At 54.9% G+C, this 21,205-nt stretch overlaps 2 protein-coding genes across 2 annotated transcripts in view; one reads left to right on the top strand and one right to left on the bottom strand.

Moving 5' to 3' along the window:
* HDAC1 (histone deacetylase 1) overlaps nt 1–6,175 on the top strand; it is a 34,171-nt gene extending 27,996 nt beyond the window's left edge. The window contains exons 6-14 of the mRNA XM_037149424.2: nt 344–485; nt 1,577–1,669; nt 3,040–3,148; nt 3,231–3,371; nt 3,913–4,021; nt 4,116–4,246; nt 4,530–4,682; nt 5,224–5,272; nt 5,543–6,175. Of these exons, the coding sequence (XP_037005319.2) occupies nt 344–485; nt 1,577–1,669; nt 3,040–3,148; nt 3,231–3,371; nt 3,913–4,021; nt 4,116–4,246; nt 4,530–4,682; nt 5,224–5,272; nt 5,543–5,570 (955 nt within the window). The 3' untranslated portion in view covers nt 5,571–6,175. The remainder of the gene's footprint in view (nt 1–343; nt 486–1,576; nt 1,670–3,039; nt 3,149–3,230; nt 3,372–3,912; nt 4,022–4,115; nt 4,247–4,529; nt 4,683–5,223; nt 5,273–5,542) is intronic.
* Nucleotides 6,176–6,357: 182 nt separating this feature from the next.
* MARCKSL1 (MARCKS like 1) lies at nt 6,358–8,729 on the bottom strand. Its single transcript, XM_037149425.2, has 2 exons — nt 8,455–8,729; nt 6,358–7,617 (listed from the first exon to the last, which is right to left on the bottom strand). Exons 1-2 carry the CDS (start codon nt 8,539–8,541, stop codon nt 7,105–7,107), a joined length of 600 nt encoding a protein of 199 aa, XP_037005320.2. The 5' UTR covers nt 8,542–8,729; the 3' UTR covers nt 6,358–7,104.
* Nucleotides 8,730–21,205: the final 12,476 nt, after the last annotated feature.

Raw genomic sequence — 21,205 nt, 5'->3', positions numbered from 1 at the left:
TGTTTGGTGAGTGTCTCTGGCCATTCTCTCCTTGACGGGGTCTTGATTTGGTCTGAGCCCACGGCAAGATCAGGGGCAGGTGCTGCTCAGATCCTGCCTCCAGAGTGTCCCTGTGTGGCCGGAGTTGACCCTGGCTATAGAGTAGGAAGATCGGACTTGGTCGGCTTGGTCAGGCCTGTGGAGACACCCTGCCGCTCTTCCACCTTACTTCAGCCAGTTTCCACGACTCTGGTGCTTAGAGATACCTGAGGGAGGCAGCCAGCTCGGTAAGCTGGGACCTGGCGCCCTTGGCGCGTCCCACTGTGAAAGGGCTCCCAGATCCCTGACCCCCTTTTGGTCCTAGGTATCACCAGAGAGTGCTGTATATTGACATTGATATTCACCACGGCGATGGCGTGGAAGAGGCCTTCTATACCACAGACCGGGTCATGACTGTGTCCTTTCATAAATATGGAGAGTACTTCCCAGGAACTGGGGACCTACGGGTGAGAACTCCCTTCAGGGGCCAGCCAGCTCACCTTCAGCTGCCAGCTCTAACTTTCCTGTCTTATGTCACCAAAAATTGCTTCCTGTCTCTTCTGCCATTCAGAACACCATACCCAGCCTGGGACACCTGCCCATAGTCTCCGTCCTCCCTCGTTCTGGAGGAAGGAAGTGATGGGACATACAGGGTTGGGAGGGGAAGGGGTTGCCTGACTCACGCACTTCCCTCCTGACCACAGCTGAATTGCATTACACTGTTCACATGTCCCGTATGGCTTGAATTTTAGTCTAGAAACATTATGTTCTCTCCCCTGGGCTAGGAATTGGGACCCTTATGAACCATCTCAGGGTTTCTTAACATTTTTAGGTTACTTCCCCTTTGACCATTTGATTGAAATCTGTGGACTCTCTCCCCAGAAAAGTACATGAATTTTGCATCTGATATCAAATAGTTAATAGACACCTCCCCGTAACGATTCTGTCCATGGACCTGTAAGAACCCTTGGAAGCTACTTCATGGAACAGTTCTATTGTTAGCATGAGCGCAGTGAGACCAGCCGCTTTGTCATGCCAGTAGCCCTGGGGTGAGAGAGTGGCACTAAGTCGTTTGTGTGGTATGGCAAGCATAAGAGTAACTGAACATTTACTGTTTTGAAGAACTCTTTTTCTCTCTTTGCTTCCCCTCCGTCCCTCCCCAGAGAGGAGAGGGTGGGAGGGTTAGGGGTGGGAGAGCAGTAAAGCTCTCTGGAGAGGGTTGTTGCGGGTAGGTATTCTGTGACCCAGTCACCAGCCAGGTGTAACGCAGTCCAGAGGCAGGATCTTTGTGCTGTGGAGTAGGGTATTTAATCTCTGGCCCCATAAACAATTCTCAGTTTGGGTACAGGCTCAGTGGTATGGCAAGAGATGTGAGTTAGACTTGCCATTGAGGGGAATGGCACTAACCAAAGTGTCCCTACTCCGCCCCTGGCCCACCTCATGGGCCCAGCTTGTCTCTCTTAGAACCACTGTCTCTTTCTTTAGCCTTCCAGCCCCCAACCTTGAACTTTCTCCTAGCTTCATTTTTCAGTTTTACTTTACTGTCCCCCTTGATTAGGATATTGGGGCTGGCAAAGGCAAGTATTATGCTGTTAACTACCCGCTTCGAGATGGGATTGATGACGAGTCCTATGAGGCTATTTTCAAGCCGGTAAGTAGTTTACCCACCACGTGGGCTACCAACAGGGTTGGTCTGAGGGAGGGGTAGCAGAGCATGCTCACTGTGTCTCAGGAATCTCTCCCCACTGAGAGGCTGGTTGGGAGATGTGTTTAAACCCTGGATTGCATGCTGTGTGCTCAGTTCTGAAAACAAAATTCATCCAAATATTTGTTGATGCCTTCTGTGAGTCAGGCCCTCTGTTGGATATGAGGGTGTTTAAGAGATGATCTATGGCCTACACCTCACGGTCTAGGCCTGTAGAGGTGTCCAACCTTTTGGCATCGCTGGGCAGCACTGGAATAAGAATTGTCTTGGGCCACACATTAAATACACAAACACTAACAAAAACTGAGGAGCAAAAAAAAGGTTTTAAGTAAATTTACAATTTTGTGTTGGGCCAGATTCAGAGCCGTCCTGGGCCGCATGCAGCCCACAGGCTGCGGGTGGGACACCCCGGGTAGGGTGTGGGAGGCAGGTACACACCCAGCAGCATGCAGCCAGTACTGTTTTTGAGGGAGAACAGAGGAGTGAGAGTCAGACTGCCGTCTGGGCTGGGGAGAGGGCAGTCAGATGATTTCACAGAGGTGGTGACATTTGAGCTAGACTTTGAAAAATGAGGAGTTACCCATGTGAAGAAGGAGGTGGGGGCTGGATGGGGGGAGGGGTAGCATTCAGCAGAAGGAGCGGTGGTGCCAATATGTAGCTGTATGTAGGCCAGTGTGATGTGTGGGGGTGCTGAAGGGTGTGGGAAATGTATGTTGGGGTCAGTAGTTCGAAGGAAGCCTTGAATATCACGCTGAGGAGATAAATCTTCGCCTGTAAGCAGCAGGGAACCATTAATAGAGTAGCCTAATAAAGTCAGCAAACACCAAATGCCTACTGTGTGCCTTGTAGTAAGGATGACAGAAGCCTGACTTATGGTCTCTGTCCTCAGTAATGTTAGATTCTGGTTGTGAGAATGAATTAGTAAAGTGAGCGGGGTGCTCCCAACATCGAGCTCAAAGTCTGTAGGACCAGGTGAGCAGAACAGATGCAGCTGAGGGTCAGAAAGACTTACTAGAGGATGTGACACTGGAGCCCAGGCAGTGAAGGAACTCAGGGAGTTGATGTGGAGCCCATTCTAGGTTCAGTGTTAGTAAACCTAGGAGGCTCTTGGAGATGCTTTCAGATTGGAAAACTGAAATCCAAAATGGGGAAACCCAAGCTGATACTTTCTTTCATCTACCACCCAGCCTGTGAGAGGGTGGCATGGCTGGAGTAGGTGGTAAAGCACAGGAGAAAGTGCTGCACCTGTTCTTCTTTGTCCCTGATATCACATAGCTTTTCTTGAGGCTGGTGGTGACCAGGATGTGTCCTTTTAGGTCATATCCAAAGTAATGGAGATGTTCCAGCCCAGTGCGGTGGTTTTACAGTGTGGCTCTGACTCCCTGTCGGGGGATCGGTTAGGTTGCTTCAATCTGACCATCAAAGGTGAGGCCAGGTAGCATGGGGCTGGGTGGGCAGGGTCCTGTTGGGTGCTTTTGTAACCTAGCACTGTCTTCTCCCACCGAAGGGCATGCCAAGTGTGTGGAATTTGTGAAGAGCTTTAACCTACCTATGCTGATGCTGGGAGGAGGTGGCTACACCATTCGTAATGTTGCCCGGTGCTGGACGTATGAAACAGCCGTGGCCCTGGACACAGAGATTCCTAATGGTAATAGTTCCAGGGGCACGTTGGGCTGGGGCTGGAGCTCGCCTGTCCTCAAGTTCACAACTCCTTTCCCATTGGGCATATGATCTCTCCTCTTCCAATACTAGTCATTGATTCTGCTTGTTCTCTTATGATTATCAGACCATAGCCATCATTTTTTCCTGAGTACTTTTTGACTCTGGCCCCTCTCCCTCTTTTGGTGTGAACGACAGAAGTATCAGTAGTTATTTATAGCTTTGGAATTTTTATTCTGTAGGGTAACTGGGGTAGTAAGGAAGTGCTCCCAGTGTGCATTACCTAAATTTTTCTAAACCCCAGGGGCTTGGGCCTTCTCATAGTGAGACCCTCCCCCCCACTGGTGTGGACATTGTAGAATGGCATTAAAAAGGATTGAAGTACTATAGGCACCCTTCTCACCCCATCTGGGAGGCTTTCTTCTCTTTGACAGTTGGGCTAACGGGTCCAGATAAACCTACAAAGGCTTTTCTCGGGGTCCCCTGGTTCGGCCAGGTCTCATAACTGTCTTATTCACTATCCCAATTAGAGCTTCCATACAACGACTACTTTGAATACTTTGGACCAGATTTTAAGCTTCACATCAGTCCTTCCAATATGACTAACCAGAACACGAATGAATACTTGGAGAAAATCAAGTGAGTACATCCCCAGGCAACCCTTGATTGAACATTCCAGGCTGTGGTTTGTCCCTAACTAGAGCCCAGCCACCCTCTCTACCATTGGCCATAGACAGCGACTGTTTGAGAACCTGAGAATGCTGCCCCACGCACCCGGGGTCCAAATGCAGGCGATCCCTGAGGATGCCATTCCAGAGGAGAGTGGTGATGAGGACGAAGAAGACCCTGACAAGCGCATCTCGAGTAAGACCCAGACCCAGGGTCCTGTACTTCCCGCTAAGTAGGCAGCTCTGACTTCCCTCCACTGTTCCTGCTCCCACATTTCTTCCCAAGCTACCCATCTGTTGGGAAACCCAAGTTCCAAGTTCTGGTGCCTGTAGGAACAGTTAGGGAGCCTGAGTTTCCTGCACCCATCTCTTTGTCCCCTTCCCTTGGTGCCTCTTGGAGGACAGGAACAGGGACGCACTGGGCACGGACCCAGAGATAAGAATCTCCTGCTCTCTCCGTGTTTCCCATTGCTTCCCAGTCTGTTCCTCTGACAAACGAATTGCCTGTGAGGAAGAGTTTTCCGACTCTGAGGAGGAGGGGGAAGGTGGTCGGAAGAACTCTTCCAACTTCAAAAAGGCCAAGAGAGTCAAAACAGAGGATGAAAAAGAGAAGGACCCAGAAGAGAAGAAAGGTGGGTTTGGGCTGAGCCAGGACTTGGGTCTTAAGCCTCAGGCCCCGGAGGGTGATGAATCTATGTAGGGCACTGGGAGGAGGGAGCCAACTTGGGCCCTGCTGGCTCCTATGGGGCTCTTCTTCAGCTCCTTGGGCCTTTCAGTTGCGCCCAGAAGTGGCAGGGCTTACAAAAGAATGAAATCCAATTCGACATCTCCACTGGCTTATTGAGCCCTGCCAGGCTCCAGAGCCAGGGACATGCCCGGGCTCCCTGTGGTTAGGAGCGTGGCTCTCACATACCACCCAAGCCCTTTTCCTGGCACTTCACTCCAGTTTCCCAGGGGGCTGCCTCCTCCCACCTGGTTCAGACTCTAGCAGGTTGGGAAACCGGTCAGACCTGTTTGTTCTCACGGGGCTCACTAGGTGGACCTGGGATGGGCTTTTCTCTTTTTTTCTATCCAGTGAGCTGTACTGTGGGGAAGGGGTTTCTGGGTAAGCCAAGATCCCATGGGTCTTTCCAGAGGGGCTGTCCTTGACTATCGTGCACTTTTATGTTCCAGAAGTCACAGAGGAAGAGAGAACCAAGGAGGACAAGCAAGAAGCCAAAGGGTGAGGAAGGAGCTGTCGGCCATCTCCCTGGCATTGGTGCACCAGCCCCTTTGTCCCACTACACTGAGAGGGAAGGCGCAGGGACAGCTGGTTTAGCTTACAAAGGCCTCTTTCAGGGACCAGTCTGCCTCTGCAGTTCTAGGCAGAGCTAGGAAGCCCCGGGTCCTCAGCAGTCACCTGAGCAGCTGGGGTCCTGTGAAAGTCATTGTACCTGCACTTTTGCTTCAAGGCCTCTGGAGTGGGTTATCTCATACCAGTCTCTTTCCACAGGGTCAAAGAGGAGGTCAAGTTGGCCTGAGCAGATCTCTCCAGTTTTGACTTCTTGCAAAGTCTCCCACCTTTCTCCTGCAACCCCTCAGATTTTATATTTTCTATTTCTGTGTATTTATATAAAAATATATTAAATATAAATATCCCCAGGGACCTGACAGGAACCAGGGCCCCAAGCACAGGGCACATGTGCTGAGTGAGTTCTTCTAATAGCTGCCTTACCAGCTCTCCCCAGTTCTTAATTTTGAACCATAAAGGGTGCTGGTTCTGGATGGAAGGGATCGTTCTCTTAAACATCCATAGGACAAAATTCCTGAAATGCCAAATTTCCGCTTAGTAGCTTTGGAAAGATGCCTTTTATTGAGCATTTTAGAAAGGGTGGCTGGGTCTTCTGGGACTCCCTGTTCTTTACAGGCTCCTGAAGGTGACATCAGCCATCTTTAGGTTGGCTATGTTCTCACAACTTCTCCACTTGCCCCAGGTGAGCCAAGAAATTCACACTGCCTGACCTGTGGTCCCCTCCCTCCCCGGTTCTGCAGGTGGAGATAGGCAGTTTCATTTTTGAGATATTTTCTTTTTGTGTGTGTGAGTCTTTGTAATAAAATGGTACATTTCTATACCGTTCTGAGCTCATCTAGCAGTATTCCTGGGCTGATTTTGTCTCCACTCCCCTGCCCTCTGGGGTCCACAAGGGTATGGGCAACCCCCAACAACACAACACCAACTCACCTTTCTTCATATCCCTTCCTCAGGTTTGAAGTTAACCAGTCTTGTCACCCTTCCCCCAGAAGAGATCACTCATTAAAAAGCACCACTAAAGGGACAACATTTATTCCTTTTCCAAATGTTACAGTAAAACCAGGTGGAAGAAAATGGTTTTAGAAGTTAGAAAAAAAAAAGTACAAATCTGGGGTTTGGCCATTAAAAGTTATTTACAACAATGGGAGGGGGGAAAAGACAACAAGAAGTTGTTTCACATTACAGACCTTCCCCCACCCCAGAGCCTAATACTTGCTTACCAAGTCAAAAAAGACAAAGCTGATTCACAAGCTGGAGGTTTGAACTTGAGTAAGACAAATATAAAAACCTAGACAGGGGCAGTGTCCTCCCCTAGCCCAGGTGCCACTTAGGCACAGCACAAGAGACTAAACTCAACAGGGGGAAGGCTGGACACAGGCACCCCACATCTGGCTCAGGGATTTGGGGAGTAAACAAAACCTACTTGGAAAAGAATTGGGAAAAACCAGCAATTGCCTTCTGCAGGGATGGGGACAGGAAAAGAGGTGGGGCCAAGGACAGGAGCATTTCACGTCACTAACCTAACTTGGGGAAACAGGGAAGGGACCATCTTCAACTGGCCTTGAGAGGAAGACCAGGTGGATGATGGGAGAATCCACAGGAGGGAAGGAAAGGAGGAAAGGGATCGATCGTGGCTGGGAGGGGGCAACAGCCCCTTCCTTTCTGGGCACAGGAAGGCAGCCAGGGCACCAGGTCCAGGCAGTGACCTCACAAGGACAGCACAGTTTTTGCAGCTTAGAGATCACCCACCTGCCCCCACCCAGCTACTCATTCTGCTCGCTGGCAGGTGTTGGGCCACTCTCTGGCCCGGAGGGAGTGGACAGCTCTGCAGCCTGGGGCCCTGCCTCCTCTTCTGTGTCTCCTGCCTTGGAGGCAGTGCTAGCCTCTGCCCCCTTGGCCTGGGATTCCTGGCTCTCGGGGATGGCAGCAGCCTTCCCTTCCTGGGCAGTGCCTTCCTCGCTGCAGGCACCGATCTCCCCCTGCTCCTGCTCTTCCTCTGTGGGTGAGGAAGCAGACGATTCACCCCCACCCTCCTTCCGATTTCTCTTGAAGGACAGGCCGCTCAATTTGAAAGGCTTCTTGAAAGAGAATTTCTTCTTCTTCTTGGGGGTCTCCTTGGGGGGTACATCCCCCTTGGCTTCAGCTCCCTGGCTTGGGGGTGCTGGCTCAATGGTATCACCAGTGGCCCCAGTTGCCTCCTCCGTTCCGTTCACAGGGGGCGACTCCCCTTCACCCTTGGGGGATAAGTCTCCATTGCTTTTCACGTGGCCATTCTCCTGCGGGGCAGAGGAGACAGCAGTAAGGGTCAGGACTCTACACCCCCCCCCCCCAGCCTGCCTCTGACCTCTTCCAGACAATGAAGACCCGATTCATTCTACTGCATCCGAGTCTGATTGTAGCCTCACCCCAAACCCGGGATCCCGTCAAACATCTATCTCCCTCCTCCTGCCCTTCCAGGGGCGCTTGGGCCAAGAACCGAGGCCGTGGCCAGCAGGAGGCGCTGGGGTCCCGTGGCCCCCCACCCACCTCCCCCGGGGCGCGCTCTCCATTCCGCGCAGACCCACAGGCGGCCGCGGAGCCCCGGGAAGGCGGGTGAGCCCTGCCAGCCGAGATTGGGCGGGAAGCCGCCCCGGGGCGCTGTTCTCCGCACCTGGACGGCCTATTTCTCCGGCTTCCTTGCTTTGTGTAAACGGCCCCCCACTCACCGCAGGCTCTCCCCACATCTCGGCTACCCCTTGAAAAAAAGGCCGTTGGCCACCGAGGTCGGAGATGCGGGTGGAGTGCTCAGAGGGGAGGGCACCCGCCCCGCGGCCCCTGGGCGCCCCCTTGGCGCGGCCCTTTGTTCCCCGCGCGGCACTCGGGGCGGCCGGGGGGCAGCGCCGGGGGCCAGGGCGGCGAACAAAGAAGGCGGCGGGGCCCGGCCGGCGCCCCCTCCCCGCCCCTCCCCTCGCTTCACCCGCGGGGGCTGCGGCGCCGAGAACAAAGGGACCGGGCGGGGGAGGGGGTTGCCGCGTGTCCCGGGCCGGACAAAGCGCGCGGCCCCGGCCCAGGGCCCCAGAGGGGGCAAGGTACTCGAAGAGGGGGCCAGGGCGGGCCATGCCCAGCGCACCCACCTGTCCGTTGGCCTTAGTCGGGGAAGCGCCTGCTGCCTCCTCGGCGGTCACGTCGCCCCGGGGAGCCTTGGAGCTCTGGCTGCCCATGATGGGGGGTCTGCTGGGGGGCGCCCGGAGCCACCCCGGGCTCGCGCCGCAGGGGGTGGTTCGGCGGGGTCGGCCTGGCGGGCGAAGGGGTGGGGCTCGCGCCTGAGGGGGAGGGGTATCGGGGGAAATCAAGCTGCACCCCCCTCTTCGTGCCCGACCCAACAACTGCACCAGTCGCCGATCTGCTCCGCGCCAGAATGCCGCCCGCCGCCCGCCGAGCCGCCTTTATATGAGCGCCCGGAGCTTGGGGCGGGGCCGGGCATTTAAATGAGCGCCCAATCGAGGGGCGGAGGCGGGCTCTGGTCGCGCGCCCCACTTGTGCAGTGGGCGACGCCAGCGGTCTGGTCCCCCACAGCCCACAGGGCAGGTGGGGTCTTGTGTGGGAAGGGGAGAGGAGAGTTCTTCGGCGAGCGGGGCAGAGGAATGCTCCTAGGGATAAGGGGAGAGAGAAATCATTTCCTCCTCCCACCGCCCACCTCTCAGCGAGCGGCCCCAGCATCTGGCGTGCCCCCCCCCCGCCCCCATTACCTTAGTCCTGCTCTGGCAGTCCCTGACAGTCTCCCTCTAGAACTCTTGGAAGGGTGACGCATCCGACGGCTAGTCCTGAGTTATGCTCCAGAGAATGTGGTCATCAAAGATGCAGGGCCCCTGGCTAGGGTCTGCTCTCCCTCCGAGCCGCAGCAGGTCAGAGGTCTCACCCACTTCCCTGCTGGACCCCCCCCCCCCCCCCCGGGTCTGACCCTCTGCGGCATCACTCTGGTCAGACTGGCGAGGCCCATTCCTCATCCACCCGCTCGGTCCCTGGCGGCCAGTTATGCTGAGCCAGCACAGACGAGCTCACCTTTGGTCCCTCATGCCCTCAGACTGGATCCCAGTTCAAGTGGTCCCGGGGACTCTAGAAGGGCATCTTCATCTCCATTTGAAAGCTGAGAAGCCCGGGACTCAGAGAGGTTAACACAGTATGTCTGACTGGCTGTTGCTCTCCTCCCACATCTGCTCCCCCACCTCAGAACTCACCAACCCACCAACCAGGCAGAGAAACCCCGAGAGGGGGACTGAGAAACCTGAAAACAGTCCAGTTCTTGAGGAGGAGGAGGGGTAGGACATCACCAAGGCCCCCTTCACTCCTGGACAGGCTACGGGAGCCCCAGAGTCGCGGCTGGCCCCACGATGTGTGTGTGCGTCCAGCTGCCTGGGGCGAAGGGGCTGTTTGTCAGGATGAACATACGGGAGGAAGGGGATGGGGACTGGAGGAAGCAGTGTTGCAAAAGCAAGGCTGTGTCCTGGACAGCCTGCTCAGCAATGGTGTCCATCTCCCCTTCAACCTACAATGGGTAGGGGCTTCTGGGAGGACTGAGGCGGTCAGCTGTGGAGATACTACCCCCCACCCTGGCCTGAGAGGTCAGAAACTCCCACAGGTCTGACTGCAGCGGAGTTTGTGGGAGGGGCAGGCCCAGGTGGCTTCTATATTCAGCACTCACTCGTATACCCTCCATATCCCTCCACACTCTGAGACCACAGAAGACTCTTAGCTCCATTCCTCCTGTTTTACAGACTGGGATGCTGAGGTTCAAAAAAGGAAAGTGACATGTCCAAAGGCATACAGCAGATACCAGTGGCTGAGGGAGAGAAAGAGTGGAGAGATCGGCTAAAATGGGCTGCGGACACTAAGGAATTCTCTGTTGAGATCTGAGGCTGCTTGGACAGTGTGGGAGGCAAGAGGAGCGAGCTTTGGGACAGGGAGGGCACCATGCCCCACTGCAGCAACTAGGATATGACGGTGACTTCTCCACCCACTGCCACTAAGGGACGGACGTTGTGACCTGCATCTCTGTCTTGGCCACAATAGGGAACCCACAATGCTGCCAGGCACTGCCCGCCCCCGGTTGGTAGGGCTTAGAAGGAGGGTGAGTGAGTTCGGAGGGGTTTGGGTCAAAGGTTAAGAGCGGATACCAAGGCTCCTACCAAGGCTCCTGATTTCCAGGCACTGCCCTAGGGGAATGAGGGGCAAATTGCTTGGATAATCCCAGAAGGAGGGAGGAGCACCAGGGATAAAGGATCCAAGTCCCCAGAGCCTCTGAAGAAACCTGGTCCACAGAGGAACCCCTACACACGCACCACACATTCCTGGAGGCTGGGGGCGGGGGCTTCCTCGGAGCCCAACCCCTCAGAAAATCCAGGTCCAGCAGAATCTGGCTTCTGGAAGAGGGAAGAGGTTTAGAGGATGCTGCGGGGGTGAAGGGGGTTGGGGCACGGCAGCCCCTACTGCCTCCTCTGTCCACACTGCTGCTCCTTCCTCCCCAGCTGCTGCAAGCCCAGACAATGTGCCCATTGTTCTGCGTCTCTGGGGGCCTGTGTGCAACTGTGTGTGTCTGTTTTTCTCTGTGTGTGACTGTGTATTGCTCTGCATCTGTCTGTGTGTGAGAGACTTTGTGGCTGTGTGTGTGTGTGTGTGTGTGTGTGTGTGTGTGACCAGGTGTGTAGAGTTGTGGTTGTGTGAGCCTCCATCTTTGTGTGTGTTTAGGGTGAGAGAAACTCGGTACTCTCGGTGACTCTGAGACTTTCTGGGCGTGTGCTTGTTCGTCCTTGAGCTTGTGTCATGGTGACTATTGTCTGACTGTGTTTGGGTGTATAACTGAGTGTGAGAGGCTGGGCGAGAGTATGTCTATGAATGTGTGGACAAAAGAGTGAGTATTTTCTGTGTGCCTCAGTGGCGGTCGGAACCTTTGAGGTGTGAGCTTTGGCCAGGAGGAGTGGCAGGGGAAGGGGGGATGGGAAGTGGGGTGATGTGGGATGGACAGGTGGAAGGGAAACTGCAAGTCTTCATACACCCCCACCTGTCCCCAGCTCTCCCATGGGGCTCAGACCTCGACCCCGGCTCCGGCATGAGATGCTCCTAGCTCCCATGGACAGAAAGGCATGAACTTCCTTGGCAGGAAGACTTGGACCTCAGAGAGACACAGGGTGGGGCTGCAGGTAGAGGAGGGCAACAGAGGGTGTTGTCCCATAGAGGTTGGGGGAGTATTTGGGGATCTCTGGTGGGGTGGGGATCAGAGCAGACGCCAGGCGAAGTATGAGTGGGCGCTATCTAGTCAGAGCTGGAGGTGGTCCTTCCCAGAATCAGGAAAGGCCTGGAGATGGGGAAGAGACATCAGTGAACCACTAGGTGCTAACGGAGGCCTCAGGAATGGTGACTTGGCACAGCCCAGTTCCCAGCCTCGGGGTCCCTATCTTCTTCCAAGACCATTAACTGGACCCGGAGACCTTAGTCCTAGCCCAGGTCTGCTGCCTTTTCCAGCTCCGTGAGTGCGGGCCGGTCCCCTCCCCTGCTGGGTCTCGGTTGCTCATCTGTACAGTGAGAGGTTGGCCTCTGTGATCCAAAGCCACCAAAACTGGCCTGCAGTTCCTCCCGCTCTCACAAGGCAGGGTGTCGTCTGTGAGTCACACGAGGCCCTGCTCTCAGGGGTTTCCCGCTGAGGGAACAAACCGGTAGCACCTACAGGGAGAAGAAAGACCAGACCTGGATGGGACGAGGGCTCCGTGGGCTGCACGAAGAGGGGTCATGTGGGTGGGCCAGGGGACAGAGGAAGAACTCAGGACAAAGAGGCCACAGCAAGTGGTTTGCGTGAGGGAAGGGATGGAGGGAGACGCCTAGTCCGAGCGCGGTTTCGGAGACAGGCTGCCCAGGACCCCGAGACTGGCTGGGTACAGGGGTTGAGAAGGGAGAAGGCAGTGATGGAATTGTCGCCCACCTGTCTGTTCGGCGGGACAGTTAGCAAAGTGAATCCACTGAGACAGGGCATGGGGGGGGAAGAATCGGGAGGGAGTTGCTGGAACTTATTAAGTTTGAGGGAACATTTCCGGGGGATGACCAAGAAGGCAGCCTGAAGTTTAAACGCTTTAGCACATAGACATGGGATTACAAAGGCCCAACCTGGCTCTCGGCCTCACAGGGACAGCACACAAAAGGCTGGAAGTCAGAACTGACCCCACAAAGTCTGGGCCTCTGGTCACTGCTTATAACTGGAGCCTCGCAGTACATGAGGTCACCCAGGAAGCACCGGGCAATGGGGGGCGCTGCCGTTAGAGGGCCAGGCAGCAGGAGTGGACCCCAGGAAGGAACCTGAGAGGGAGCCAGCAAAGAAGGGGACGGAAGCCCCCTAGTGCAGAACCATGGAGACCCTGGACGACTGGGGAGATTTTGAACAGGACAAGAATGACCAGTAACAGTCATTATAATCACAGCTGCCAGCACTGATTACGTGCTGCTTCCCATACATTTCCTCCAGCTGGTGAGACGTGTACCATCTCTGTTCCCATTTACAGAGGAGGAAACTGAAACCCAGAGGCAGGGAGTTTATGTGAGCTGAAGGGGAGGAAGTCAGGACTAGTGCAAACTGGTTTTCAGGAGCATGGCGGTGCTGGGGTCAGTGGGAGGCATCCACAAAGGGTTCTGATGCCTCAGGTGTGGAAGAAGTAGGCAGAGATGCCGGCAGGAGAGGCAAGGCCGTCACAGCGCTGAGGGCCCAGCACCCTGGGTGTGCCGGCTTCTGACACTGCAGTCAGCAGGACCCAGGCCTGCAGCCTCCCTGACAATCACTGCCCTTGAACCTGGGTCTGGACACGAAGGCACTTTAGGGGCCTTTCTTTGGAACCCACCGTCCAACCCGTCACCAAATTAACGGTCAGGGATTCTGAAAGTTCCACTTCAGACTGTAGGCTGCCAAGAACTTTTATTTCTCCTTTCCCCTCCCTCTTCCCCTGGACTCTGTGTGTGAGTGCACATGTGTGTGAGTGGCCGGGGGAGGGTGGCTGCGTGCACTGGACAGGGCCCAGCCACTATCCAATAGAGCCGTTTCTCTGGCTCAGTTTCCCCGGCAGCCAAGAGGTGTGTAAGGCCAGCCAGCCTGCCTGTCTCCCCCAGCCTTGATGAAGTCATCAGAAATTCAACCCAGTTCTTCAGGACTGCCCTGGACGGCTGGCTCCCTTCCACCTTCCCTCCCTTCTTCCCAACTTTCAGTTTCTTTTCAGATCCTGCTGTCTTTGGGGAAGAGGTGGAATGTGGACTGCTTACAACTTTCCAGCCAAAATCCCCATTTAGGGGAAGTCCCTTTAAAAGGGAAATTGAAATTCTCTCCTAGCCCAGATCCCAGTCCCACCCCTTCCTCCCCACACCGCTCACCACCTCTCCCACTCAGCCTCATCCCCCAAACCATCTGGACCCAGAGTAGTGTTACCTTCCAGCTTGTGACCCCAACAAGCCCCTTCCCCTCACCGACCTCACCACGCCCACTTTACATTGAGGTGTCGTTGTGTTGAGGTGATTGTAGGATGAGGAGCTGGCTCCATCACATCCTGTGTAGTTTTAGGCTCTTTCTTTACTTTTTAAAAAGACTTTATTTATTTGTTTTTGAGAGGAGAAGGGGGTGAGAAAAACATCAACGTGTGATTGTCTTTTGCATGCCCCCTAACTGGGGCTGCGGCTGCAACCAAAACATGTGCCCTGACTGGGAATCCAACTGGTGACTCTTTGGTTTACAGGCCGGCACTCAATCCACTGAGCCACACCAGCTAGGGCAGCTTTAGGCCCTTTCTGAGCCTCGGTATTCTCATCTGTAACATGGGAGTGATAACAGTACCCACTTCTTAGGGTTATTGTGAGATAAATGAACTAGTGCCAGTCAGCAAAGCCCTTAAAACCGAGCACCTGTGGCGCGGAGCACCCAGAACATTCGACAGCTCTCCTAGATGCGATCATGCGATGTGCTGGGCGAAGGCCTGTCACAGCGCTCACCAGTATGCCCACGCCCTTCCCTTCTCTTCCCTCCCCGCCCTGGGGACCACCCCGGGATAACCTTGTGGTTGGTCCCTCCATCAACATCTTTCTGGGGCGGATGGTAGAGGGACTGACCAGGCTGATCTGGACTGACCAGGTGCTGAGTTGTTTGGAGGGAAATTTATGTAGCTCGATCAATTCCTAAAATGGTAAATGAATCTGTCTCTAGAACTCTGAGGATTCTCTCCCCCTTATCTTGCACCCCAGAAGCCTCCTTTTGCACCCTTATCTTGCACCCTTGAGGCCTCCTTTTAGTGACCTTGGGGGAGGAGAGGGGGCTAGAGAAGGGAGACAGCTCCAGGGCTCCACTGGGTGAGGGGCTGCCCTGCAGTTACCTGTATGTGATCAAAACCCCATGAAGGGCAGAGAATGGGTCATAAGTAGGCCTTATGTGAGGAAGAGGGGCTGCTATTGACCACCAAGTGGATGAGTCCAGGCAGCAGCCCAAATCCTCCCTCCTTAGCCATCAGCGCCCTCTCCCTTTGTAGGGAGGGTTAGGCAGGACCCACTCCTGGTCTCAGTCCCAAGTAAGACCTGGGAGAGTGTGCAAGGGGGAGCATGGGGACAGGTGCCAGAGGCCTCAGACTAGCTGAGGGCTGGAGACCACTCTGCTCACCAGGTGGATCTGAGACCCAGGAAAGGCTTGAAGCCTGGAGATGCCATGATGAGACTATGTCCCTCCCCTGCTTTGAACCTGTCCATAGCTCCCTACTTCCTCCTGGAGAATGTCGAACTCCCTAGTTTGACCTTCAGAGCCTTTGAAGCTCCAAGCCCAGCTAGGTTGATTTTAGGCGGAGCCCACCTGGCTGCCAGTCCCACCCATTCCATCAGTTGAATGACCACCTCAGCCTGCAAATCGCTACGCCTTTCTCCGGGCGGCCAGTTCTGCCTGCACTGCTGTGCCGCATATATGCCTTCCTGGTTCCTGCTCACCCACCAAGATTCAGCCCAAGGGACCTCTCCTAAAGGCTTTTCTGACCCACCAGAGGGACCCACTGTGCCTTGTAGAAACCAATTTCATCCCCCTGGGGCATTTTCCTGGGCCGGAACACATCTCACGAGAGTCTGGGGAGCAGGTGCCAGGTGTGGTTCATCTGGTCCATCCTGCTGGGGGTTTGTGTGGGAATGTGTGCACTGGGAGGGTCAGGGGTGGCAGCAGATGCTCCCAGCCTTTGGGTTCAGTCTGACTCAGTGGGTGGGAACGGGGAGCACTGAGAGAGCCAGAGAGAGGTGAAAGCAGCTTTATTTGGGCAGTGCAGGGCAGAAACATGGAAAGCCCAGGAGATGAGGCAGAGTCAGGTCATCTTCAGGCTCAGAGAAGGGACACAGGCTTACACAGCGCTCCCACGCCATCTTTCTGCTCATCCTGGCCCAGTACACATCAGCCGGGACCATCATGCGGTGAACCTGAAGTCTGTCTTCCCAGATCTCTGGAAAACAGACATCTGTGACGCTTCCCTGGAACCCTGAACCACAGTGTGCAGCTGAGCATGCCAGACTGCCTGGCCTCACATGCTGCTCTGCCATGAACTAGCTGGTGTTTTGGGGCAATTCATTTAATGGCTCCGAGCCTCAGTCTCCTCATCTGAGGATAATGGGAATAACGATGGTACCCACCTCACAGCATTATGATAAGGCTTAAGAAAGATCATTGCATGCAAAGTTTAAGCATGGTACCTGGAAGAGAGTCAAATGTGCAATAAATATTATTTGTTATGACTATTACTGCTTTATCAAGAGACCCGGGTTCTGGTCCCAGTTCTGCTATGTTTTCCTCTCTGGGCTTGCTGAGTTTCTGTCTGTAAAATGGGGTGTCGAAGGGTTAAATGAGATAATGAACTTGACAGAGGCTTCTAAAGTGAATAATAATCTCTTCATCTCCCTGGGGCTGGAGGGGGCTTATCACCCTCATTCTGCCAGATCTTCACTGGGCTCTCAATCCAGGCAATACCTGCTACCACAGGACCCGTCCATATCCTCCCCTCTGCCCGCAAGGCAGAATGAGAGGAAAGGGCTGGCCAGCAGGGATTGCAGTTAGACAGGACAAAGGACTTCCTTCTTGGCTGCAGGATACTCCCCTGGAAAGGCACTAGAAGTCTTGGAACTGAGGCTGCTGGGGAGAAGGGTTGCTTTGAGGGAAATGGCCAGGCTAGAATGGGCCAGTGGGAGTGAATCGGTTCTGCAGTGACCTCAGTTCCAGAGACCCTGAAGCCTGCTCCAAGGCTCCCAAGATACACACACACACACACCATACAGGAGCAGAGACAACAATAAGGATACCTGAGGACGGACAGAGGCAAGAGGCCACCCACTAGACATATGTTTCCTCTGTCCAGAACACTCTTCCAGGGTCTGGAGTAGCTGACCACTCCTTACCCTTCAGGCCTTGTATGAGCGTTAACCTCCTCAGGCAAGACCTCCGGACCGAAAAATGCATCCCCTCGGCACTCACTGAGCCCCATTTATGAGTTAGGCACTCTTCTATATCTGTGAACAAGACCAAGTCCCTGCTCTCTACGTCTAAAGTAGTGCCTGGCCCACCTAGATCTTCTCAAACACAGAACATTGTATCTCTGACCTCTTTTTATTGTCTGTCTCTCTAACCAGAATGTAAGCGCTATGATCTCAGGGCTGTAAACTGCTTGTTTCATTGGTGTGAACCCAGTGACTCGGTGCATAAACCTTGCACAAATCTAGGTGCCGGGATATGTCCTTGATAAACACTTGTTGAATAAATGGACACAGAGACCAGAGATAGACAGACGCACAGAAACAGACACCCTGAAAGGCTGATGCAGACATTCAGAGATGCACAGGAATATAAACATACACAAACACGCGCAGGATTATCACCACGACAGTACCCGTCAAGTGGACCCTGAGCCTTCCCGCCTTTCCTTAGGTTATTCAGCTTGGTCACCAAGCTAGGGGCTCGAGTCACTCCTGCCCTGGAGCCGACCTAGTTGGTGCCCGAATTCAAGGCTTATCCTGGTCCTGCACTCCCCGTTCAGGGCACGAAGTTGGCATTATTTGAGGAGCCCAGTTTGGAACTCTTATTTTACTTTTTCAGGTGACTTCTGATGAACAGAAATTTTAATATAGTTAAATCTGCCAATCTTTAAAAAAATGTTTGTGGTGGTCCGAGAAGGGCAGGGATAAATAATCCTGCAGAAACCCCAGCCCAGCTCGTGAGGCTCCTCCCACTTCGGCTCACCCCTCCCCCAAGCCCCGAAGCACGGTCCAGGTGCTCAGACTTTGCCCAGTCCCAATGCTCCCCGAGGCCCCGCCTTTAAGCCCGCCCCTTTGTGGTCGCACCCTCTTCTGGCCCCGCCCGTCACCTGTTCTCATGGGCGGAGAGGAACTAGATGTCTCTTCCTTTTACCCAGATATTGGTAGTTAATGTTCTGCCACCGGTGCTTCCACCTGGAGGGAGAGAAAATTTGGCAGACAAGAGGGGAGAAACCTACTCCCTCTGGGAGTACGCCCACTCTACCTAGCCCCGCCCTTGGGTCTGCCCGGCGCTGTCCTTCCTAGTTCCGCCCCCTCCACCCGCTCCCATGCACCGTCAAGCCCAGCCTATCCAATCCCTGAATGGCCCTCGGCTCTCGGGATCCGCCCCTTCTTACAGACAGACCCCGCCCCCCGCAGTAGGTCCCGCCCCTTTCCCAGAGTGCCCCTCCACTCCGCCTCGGTCTCTTTCGGTCTCGATCTCTGAAGTTTGTCTCTGTCTCTGTTCTCTGTCTGTCTGTCTGTCTGTCTGATCTCTCTATCTCATCTCTTTCTGTCTCTCGCCCCTCTCCCCGCGCTCACGTGAGGCGGGGGCGCGCGCCGTAGCAGCTGGGCCAGCGCGCGGAAGGCACGTCGGCCAGGCTGGTGGTCCCCGGCAGCAGCAGCAGGTTGCGCGTCGGCCAGCGCCAGGTGGCGCCCGGCGGGCGGCGGCGCTGCGGACTCAGCCAGTAGTCGCCCAGGCTGCGGCGAGCGGCGGGCGCCGGCAAGGCCGGGCCCCGTGAGCCCCAGAAACACAATTCCTTGTCCAGGCGGTGCGGGGTCGTGGCCCGGGGCCGCCTGCGGGGAGATGGGGCGGCAGTTACCCCAAGAAGGAACTACGAGCGGGGAGGAGGGGCCTCCTCGCATCAGATGCGGAGAGGCGAGGGCCGCGGCCACTCCTGGTGGATGGAGGGACTGGGAGGAGGATTGAAGGCCCCCATCGGGATCTTCCCCCAGATGCCAGACCAGGGCCCTTGTTACTGCTGGCGCCTCCCCCAAACCTCCTCACCGGGACAGAAGAAAATTCACCACGAAGTGGGCAGTCTCGGTGAATAGCATGGTGTCCAGGCCGCCTGGCCCGGCTTCGGCCTCTTTAATACCTGTCTGGGCGTGGACGGGGAGGCCTGAAAGCCCATAGTCCCCCCGGGCCTGGCTGTTTTTAGCAGGAGGCCTCAGCTGGTAGAAGCGGGTGGGGGCAGTGCCTGCTGGGGCCTAGTCCGCTGTCTGATTTCACCAGCCGCTTTAGTGGATGGAGCTGGTCACCAGATCCTAATGATCCCCTGAGGCGCTTTGACCCAGGACAGAAAGGCAAGGAGAGGCGGAGTCAGCAAGAAGGGGCTGAGGGCAAGAAGGTCAGCTGCCAGTTGAATAAACCGTTCCCTATTCCACTCAGGGACCTCCAGCACCCAGTCACACACCCTGTTGGTGTGCTCAGGTAGAATTCACGTATCACAAGGCCTCTCTGCTCCCACGGCCCTCTTTTTCCTTGCTTCTGGTCACTCTTAAATGTCAGAGGCAGAAAGCTTCTCAGCTCCTACCTCAGGAATTTTTTAAATTTATTTTATTTTATTATTCATTTTTAGAGAGAGAGGGAAGGGTAGGGAGGAAGGGAGGGTGAGAAACATCTATGTGTGAGAGAAATATCAATCGTTGCCTCTTGCACATGGGCCCTAATAGGACACCAGGCAGATACCCTGCCCCGGAATTGAACTGGCAACCTTTCTGTGGGCTGACGTCCAACCAACAAAGCTGCACCAGTCAGGGCAGGAATTCTTATCTGGGGGCCAGGAATGAATTTCTGGGAGTTCCAGGACCCCCAAAACTGTCTGCAAAGTTCCAAACACAAATATATTCCCGGAAAGAATCTAGAAAGAGTCCCTGACACCTCCTCTCCATCCCTCCAAGAAAAAGTCCTTGATCTGGCCTAACCCACTCTTTGCAGAAAGGGAAACAGGTTCAGAGTGGGGCAGAGAAAAGCCAAAAATAAAACTCAGGCTTCCTACTACTCTGCCTGCCCCTGCAGAGGGTGAGACAACTCTTATGTGCCCCTGTTCTGCGGAGCATGGGGTTCAGGGCTCAGGGCTCTGAGCCCAGACTGGGCCCTGCTTCTTGACCCCTTGGGATCCTGAGGAACGTGCTGGCCCAGCTCCCTCTCCCACGCTGCCAGTTTGGGCTATTTCCCCCCCAGTGACTCATACTGGCTGCTGAGAAGAGTGGGCAGCTGTTCTGAGCCCCCAGAGTTCATCCACTACAGGTCCTGACTTGCCTCTCCATGTGTGCAGCCATATTTGGGGATTTAATCTTCTCTTTTCCTCTCCTCTCCGTGGGGAATCTACCTCCTGCCATTCCTTCCCCTTTCCCCTGTCTCCAATCTCTTCCTCCCTGGCCGCTCCTTTTCGGCAGCAAACAGGCTCTGGTTTTCCCTATCTTTGAAAAAGAAGAAAGCCTTCCTTCCACCGGGTGTCCTTCTCCAGCTCCCCTTCACAGCCAACATTCTTGAAAGAGTTGTGTACACAGGCTGTTTATTCTTCCTCCCTCAACCCCTGCAGTTGGGCTTCCTCCCCCACCATTCCACAGGAACAGCTCATCAAGGTCATCGCTCACCTCCTTGGTGCTAAATCCAAGGGATGTTCTCAAGGCTTTATCTCACTTGACCCCTGAGCAGCGGTGACTTTGGCACAAATACTCCCTCCTGTCTGAAGTACTTTTGTGTCCTTGCTGTTTTAGACATTATGCACTCTTGACTTTCTCACCTATCTTACTGATTGCTGGGACATGGCAAATTCCTCATCCTTTGCTCACTGCCTAAACATGGGTGTTCTTGGGCCCTCCGCAGTGTGTCCTAAGGGAACCTCATGGGTCCCCATGCCTGGTGTCCACCTGTGTCAGAGGCTCACTCCTCTCTTTCCACCCTGACCTCTCTTCCCCGCTCTACACCTGTCTCTTGGACCCCTCCCCCTGGATGTCCCCCCTCACAGGAAACATGCCCCACACCTGACCTCCCTCTCATGTCCCCCGGTTTGGCCGTTTTCTCAGTCGCTTGAACTAGAAATCTGGGATTGGTTCCAGACTCTTCCCTTTCTCCCCGTTTTTCATATCCAAGCAGCTACAACACCCCGTCCTCTCCAGGACATATTGAAATCGCCTTGCTCCTCTCCGTTTCCACTGCTAACACCTGGTCCGAGTCTTCACCGCCTTTCACCTGGGAGGCGAGGCAGCCTCCTTAATTGTCTCCCTGCTGCCGCTCTCAGTCTCTTAGGTGGTCTCTTCCCACAGAGCAGCCGAGGTTTTCTTTCCAAAACAGGAGTGTGTCCCTCTGCACAGTGTCTGCAGTAAAAATCTCGCTCACGCTGCACACCAGTCTCAGCGCTGGCACGTTCCCCACCCCGGGGCCTTCGCCTGGATGACGCCTCTCGTCTCGGTTCCAGTGTCAGTTGCTCAGGGAAGCCATTCCGGACCCCCAGCTGGCTCTGCTCTTCCTTCTCCTCACGCCACTGTGGCCTCTCCTCTGCGGACTTACCGGTCATTCATTACTCTAATCTGCAGACGCTCTACAAACTC

Source organism: Artibeus jamaicensis, unplaced genomic scaffold (assembly GCF_021234435.1).
Source record: "Artibeus jamaicensis isolate MK-2021 breed Jamaican fruit bat unplaced genomic scaffold, CSHL_Jam_final scaffold_847, whole genome shotgun sequence".
NCBI lineage: Eukaryota > Metazoa > Chordata > Mammalia > Chiroptera > Phyllostomidae > Artibeus > Artibeus jamaicensis.
The sequence above is the reverse complement of the archived record's forward strand: the minus strand, read 5'-3'. Positions and strand labels throughout refer to the sequence as shown.